The following is a 6795-nucleotide window of genomic DNA, read 5'->3' on the forward strand; positions in this document are numbered from 1 at the left end:
TTCCTTAATTTCTCTGTGGATCCATTGTTCCAAAGCTCAATGAACTGATTCGGGCACTTTTATCTATTTATTGAAGGATCTGATTGATGTGTGTTCAATTTTGACTCTTAGTGTTTCCACCTGGGTAATTGTTTGCTAATTGAGCTCAAGCTGTGCTGACTTGAGTGAACAGTATTGAATGCTAGTGCTTTCTAAATGACCACATGGTGTAAGCACTGAGAAATGTAGGGATTTGTGTGTAGAGTTTTGCAGTAACAGTTCACCAAATCTGACTCATGTGTTAAAGCAGGGGAATAGTGTTTATAGTTCAGCAAAATGGGTGTGCTTTTTGAAAAATGGCGTTATGGTTTTGAAATTTTAGTTCAAAAGCCTGGTTATAGTGCTTTAGCAATCGAGAAAAACTGTAATGGAAGTTTTGTGTTGTAAGAGGGCATGATGGTGGAAAAATATGAGATAGAGCAAAAAATTTGCATCCCCTCACAAAATGTTATTTTTTTTACTCACAAAAGTCTTGCATTCCCCTGAGAACCTTTGTGTTCGCTCGCAAAAACATTGAAATATAGTTTTTCAATATTTATATTCATCACCAACTTTGTGTTCACTCAGAGGACGAAATAGTTTTTGCGAGAGAACACAGTACCCATCTCCATGACCGATAGAGGCTCCATTTAAATCCAATGACAAGAACGGCAAATAGCAATGGCCGTAACGCAAACCTTATGTAGCAACTGCTACATAGTATAAAATTGTGGATTAATTTTTATTGTAGATTGTTGAAATCAAAAGAGATGTTTATGTAATCTGACATTTGAGCCAAAAACGTATAGTTACTTAAATATAAACCTTTGTTCTATGTGTGACACCTAGCTCTGTCTCCCCTATGCACAGTGTACTCAGGCTGTGATTAGGGTATATCTAGAAAACATCTATTTTCCCTCTGCCAACAAAAATACTTCCAAAGGAAGTCAAAGCAGAATCAGCTTTTGCACATCTCCAAGTAACACACAGTAGTGGCCTTTTGTTCCAGAATAATTCTGTTTTTGAACAAATCGGTTGAGTGAATGATTCAGTGACTCACTCATAAAGACAGAAGGTTAATTTTGTTCCTGAATGATTCAATGTGTTTGAACGAATCAGTTGAATTAATATATAAATTGCTTGTTGTCACCTACTGGTAACCTGCAGAGAGTCACTGAAGCATCCTCACCACTAATGCACAGATTGGCAGCCTGTCTGGAATACACAAAGATAAAATTTTCAGTATTTTTCTATCCCTCTTCAGTGATGTAACTGTTGAAAATCCCTGTGAGGTCAGCTCAGTAGTTCTGGATTTTAGCATTCACAAAGCATAGCGTGTCAGCACATTGCCCCTTGCTGCAGTGCAAATGACTCGCTGCTCTTTTAAACTTCATTCAAGTGCCCTTGGGCTGCACACTGGACTCTCTAGGGTGCTAATTCAAATAAATTATAGATAGGCCTTTGTATCCTGGTGAAGGATGGAGAATGTGAATCAAATTAGATGGTGAAATCTGCCCAGTTTAACGTTCCCACCCCATCAAACTGTGCAGCATTGCAATAGTCTGAGCCTATTTACAGTAAAACCATTAGAGATTCTCCATTTACATTGGTATAGTAGATAACCTGATGCTGGTTAAAATATGGCATGCCATGGGTCAAAATCAGATGAATCACAACAGAATTTACTTTAAATCTAATATAACGTTTATTGCTTTAAGTTCTCTCTCACTGTGCTGTTTGAATGCAGTGTGAGGTTTTCTTTTTTCCCTCAGGTTATGAAAATATATACTGAGTCACTCACAATAATACTCACAAATAATACTGAGTCATAGTACAGCATATATTTATTTATTTATATTTGTGCATTAATTCATGATCTGCAATAAGAGGCAATAATATGTTATGGAAACAACAAGGATAGATGGAATAAGACATTTAGAAGCATAAAGGACTATGTACTGTGCAAACTCTATAATACCATGTTCTCCTTGTTCTTTAGGATGAATACAAATGAGAGGAGGAGGAAACAGACATGATTACATGAGTACATTGTACCATACTGACTTTACGATATGTAGTGTTTACTTTGGACTTTAATCCATGTTTATAAAAATACACCCTTCATCCAGTTCCTTCTTTTATACAACTGCCTCTTGCTCAATGCAAAACGTGACTAAAAAGGTAAAAAGTTGTCAATATTTGCATAGTAACCTTTATTAAAGATATTAGGTTGCATGACGGTAATGACATCTCTTAATGTTGGAACCACAGATAGCATAAAATGCTAAATCTAACAGAGTAAGGCAGAATGAAAAGTCTAGAATAGCAAGGGGTCGGCTATTGCTCCTTCATATATGATTCAGCAGAAAGGGGAGCAGAGCAGCGATAAACTACAGGAGCATTTACACAGTTGAGAGTGTAAATCACTGTGAATGACAATGTTGGACCCCATATTCTCCTAAAAGTGGCAATCATCCCTGAGCCTCCAGAACAACACTTGATGTTCAGATCATACAGACACAGCGCCCTGCACTGGACCTTCGCCACAGCTGCTTCTGGGATAAAGAGAGAGTTCAGGAGAACAGCATCTTTCTCTTTATCTTGCAGCATTCGGAATCTGATTGTTACTTTTTCAGAGTGTGAATGCTGTTATAATCTGCTTCCTTCAGATTCGTTTTCCTCCTTCATCTCTTCATCACACATATAACGCATATATAACATTTCTTCATCCTCTTGCAAAGTCTCATTTATTCCGTCCTTCTCTGTTTTATTGTTTTGGTTCTCGTTTTCTCCCTGTTCGTCATCATCCTTTTCTTCACTTTCAGATTCACCAGCTTCTTCTGACACAGAGTAAATCTCTCCTGGGTTGTTTGGCCCTTTGCGGTTCATTTGATTGCTTACAATATTTTGTGAGATGAAACCATCCGCTAGGCCGCTTAAGCCGCCAGGCTTCCAGGAGTTGGTTTTGGGTCCGACCTCCTGGATCACAGGGGTGGTGACGTTCTGCAGTCTCATTTGGCCTTTTAGTTGACTTCCAGCTGAAGTAGAATTGCACTTTAGAGGGTTATCAGGATACACTAGGTTTGAAGCTCCTGTGTGCCCTTTTGAGTTCGACACACCAATCTTAGTGCCCTTCACCATTCCCATCACCTCGTAACGGAAGCTTGAGATGTCCTGTTTAAGTTCCTATGGTTATAATAACCACACATTGCTCAGTAAACTATAATGTACAGTTGATGTAAAACAATTTAAGAAAAGTCAAATATAATTAATCGCATCCAAAATAAAAGTTTTTTTGTACATGATATATGTGTGTGTACTGTGTATATTTATTATGTATATATAAATACACACATATGCATGTATATATTTAGGAAAAATATGTTATGTTTATATACTTAATATATTTATATATAATATAAATTATATGAATATAAATATATATACATGTAAATATTTTAAAAATGTATACTGTATGTGTGTGTCTTTATATATACATAAGTATACACAGTACACACGCATATTACAAAAACTTTTATTTTGGATGTGATTAATCACGATTAATCGTTGCACTAATATATATATATATATATATATATATATACACACACACACACACACACACACATATTTACAGATAAATATTCATTTGGAGTTAAGATTTTACTCATTTATTTATATACTTATTATGTATAAATTCTTTCTTTGTTTGATAAGTAGCTGTGTAATAAGCAGTGTTTTTATTATAAACCAAAACTCAGAAAATAATTGGTGTTAAATGAAATAAAGCTATATAATAAATTAAATATAATAAGCTGAATAAATATATAAATATTAGAACATGTTGAAATGGAAATTGTAAGTTTTGGCTTACAACAATAATATAGTTATAAAATATTAAATAAATTAAATTAAATTAAATCCAAAAAGAAATCTTATAAAATTGGCTATATTACAAGGCAGTGAAAACCTCAGCAGCTCCAATCATTTTGTTCACTGAATCATTTAGCCTCGTTTGAACATTTGGAAGATTACTTGTCATACAGAGCAATCGTATTACTTCACAAGACATGGGGTTGGTGATGCTTGCTTTCTGTATATTGACAATATAAATCACCATCTGTCTGGAAATGAGCAGCATAAACATTCCGATAAAAATCATCTTTTGTTGAAGAAAAAGCACTTCAGAAACATGAGGGTGAATAATTGATGACAGAATTGTAATTGTTTAAGTGAACTAACCCAAATTTGAATATTTATTATAAACAGAAGAGGAGAGCAAATGGCTTATTACCCCGAGTGATCCAAACGTCTCTGTTCTTTTTCTGTGTTTAATATTGAAGCAGTGGGTCTTGATCCATCTGATGAGGTACCATGCTGATTTTGGACTTGGAATGATGTTGAAGGGAGTAGGCAGCGTGCCGCCCTCCTCAAAGTAGCTCATCCAAAGTTTCGTTCTGGCAAACTTCCACTCAATATCAGCATGGTCCTGTGGAACAACCAAAGAGAAGAGCTGAATATGCCAATTAAACAGTAAACGGAAAGAATTTTTTTAATTCATTTGTCACACCAAAGGGGCATAAAATTAACTAACAAGGCAAAAAGTGATATAAAAAAACATAAAATATATAAATAAATGTATCATTTTCTAATTGTGCCCCCCAAAAAAACTAATAATTTACAGCACTTACAGCAATAAGTTGGTAGGAATTATTCATCATAGCAATGAGCATATTAAGAAGCACCACCAGAGAGATGATGCTGTAGGTCCCAAACATTGTGGCTCCAACAAATTCAGTGAATTCGTGTTTGGCGTCAACATTGGTCACATACAGGCTAACAAGACCAAATATAGACCAGAACAATGACTGCAATGTCTCAAACATGCTGGAAAAAAAAAATCCAAAAACATAATATCACTATTTTACTGCAAAACAAGCTAAATTAAGATCAAATCTATAGATATGAGATTGCCTACGTGGTGAATGCATTGTTCTGCACTGGGCAGCGGATACCCTTGCATGTGACATTGTTAGTAATTTCTACGCCATCAGTTTCATAATAGAAATACAGTTGATTGAGTCCATTTGCAAATGCGAGTAGCACCAGGCAGTAAATGAAGAGGAATTTGAGGATGTCCAGCAGCATTCGGCCGAGAGAGATCTGAAGGGGGCCAAGGTGCGAGTTGGCTGTGAAGAGTGAAATCAGTCGTAGGGAGCTAAATATGTTAGCAATGGCGAACAAGGCCTCGCCCACCAAGGTGGGGTGCCACATCTCCCATGAGTCCCGCTGCCCATAGTTTTCAGAGTGCTGCAGAAAGATAAGTGTTGAGAATTACAGTATCATCATTTCAAACCTCTGGTCAACCTCTTTCCAGTTAAGACTAGACGAATATCTTGTCCTAACCAGTAGGGCTGCACAATTAATCAAATGCGATTGTCATGCACATCTTGTCAGTAAAGACGCTTCTGTGTTTAGTAGTAAATCTCCATCACCTGCTTTCAGATGGAGCAGCATTTACTACACAGAGCCGTAGTTCACTGACAAGCTACACAAAAAAAATCGCAGACGATATAATCGTACGATTATGAAATCGAAGAAATCGTTCGCGATAATGACAGCTGTTTGCGTAGTTTCTCAGGGAACTACGGCTCTGTGTAGTAAATGCTGCTCCATCTGAAAGCATGTGAAAATACCACATTTAATAAAATGGTTTTACTCCAAACTCACTTCTTAACATCAGTCGAGTGTTTGAAATAAATCCTTCTGTGAGATGATGTGGCTTCTTACACAGAATAAGGCATGCAACATATTTCATAGTATTCTAAGCAGTGATAAAGGCTGTTGATTAACATTGCATTATAGATATACTTTATTATAATGAAAATTATAATAAGAACTCAGATAAACCATAAATTGCCGTAGTGGTGTGTTTATTAGTCACGTTGAATCAATATAAGCATTTAAATTGTCTGTTTATTCAGCAACCGCTATAGGCATTTCTTGGGTTTCTTCTGCGGGGCATATTTGGAGTTTCCGCACGAGAGCGCCCTCTGGCCTTCGGATGGAGATTTACTACTGATCACAGTACCGTGCTTCACTGAAAGATATGCATGACAATCGCAGCTTCTGTCTAATAGCGATTTCGATTTCATTTCGATTTATTGTGCAGCCCTACTAACCAGGCACAACCCAATACATTTTCCAGTGACAAGTAATTAGTTTGTCCACAATGAAATTCCAAATGTTTTGAATGCAAATCACAGCCAATCAAAAATGCTTGTGCTGTAATATACAGTTATGCGGACCACAACCCAGGACTGGTTAGCAGCACTTTCAACTGGTTAGTAAGTGAGATTTCTACTTGGCATGCAAACATTTGTGCTGAAATTAAATTTTGTATTAAATTAAATTAAATTTTTTAAACATTTATTAACCCCTTGGTATTGTTCCTTTAGTAGGTACACTTGTATTATTTGTGGTCAACACAGACTGGAGACCATAATTGTATAATAATTTTATTTTTATAAAATTAATGTACTATATTTCTTTTCATTAATGTTTTTTTTCTTTGATATTTGTATTTGGGGATTTCATGTTACTGTATTACAATATTCACATCTAAACTATGCCACCAATTTCATTGATGCATTATTCAAAAACCATTTAGTCTATCAAAAAACTCTTGGTAATCTTTTTCTGGCATTGTCTCAAGATATTAGGAGCCAATATGGGAAATGCGAGTAAATGTGGTAATCTGAAGAGACCAGTTTTAGG

General features: G+C 35.9%; 2 protein-coding genes across 2 annotated transcripts in view; both read right to left on the reverse strand.

Moving 5' to 3' along the window:
* Window positions 1-2196: 2196 nt before the first annotated feature.
* On the reverse strand, window positions 2197-4904 carry LOC107557210 (short transient receptor potential channel 4-like). Its single transcript, XM_016240545.1, has 3 exons — window positions 4710-4904; window positions 4313-4507; window positions 2197-3204 (listed from the first exon to the last, which is right to left on the reverse strand). The coding sequence occupies exons 1-3, from the start codon at window positions 4902-4904 to the stop codon at window positions 2668-2670; spliced, it is 927 nt and encodes a 308-aa protein (XP_016096031.1). The 3' UTR covers window positions 2197-2667.
* Window positions 4905-4992: 88 nt separating this feature from the next.
* Window positions 4993-6795, reverse strand: part of LOC107557214 (short transient receptor potential channel 4-like) — a 15199-nt gene continuing 13396 nt past the window's right edge. The window contains exon 6 of the mRNA XM_016240548.1: window positions 4993-5328. Within this exon, the coding sequence (XP_016096034.1) occupies window positions 4993-5328 (336 nt within the window). The remainder of the gene's footprint in view (window positions 5329-6795) is intronic.

Source organism: Sinocyclocheilus grahami, unplaced genomic scaffold, assembly GCF_001515645.1.
Source record: "Sinocyclocheilus grahami isolate Dianchi unplaced genomic scaffold, SAMN03320097.WGS_v1.1 scaffold593.1, whole genome shotgun sequence".
Classification (NCBI taxonomy): domain Eukaryota; kingdom Metazoa; phylum Chordata; class Actinopteri; order Cypriniformes; family Cyprinidae; genus Sinocyclocheilus; species Sinocyclocheilus grahami.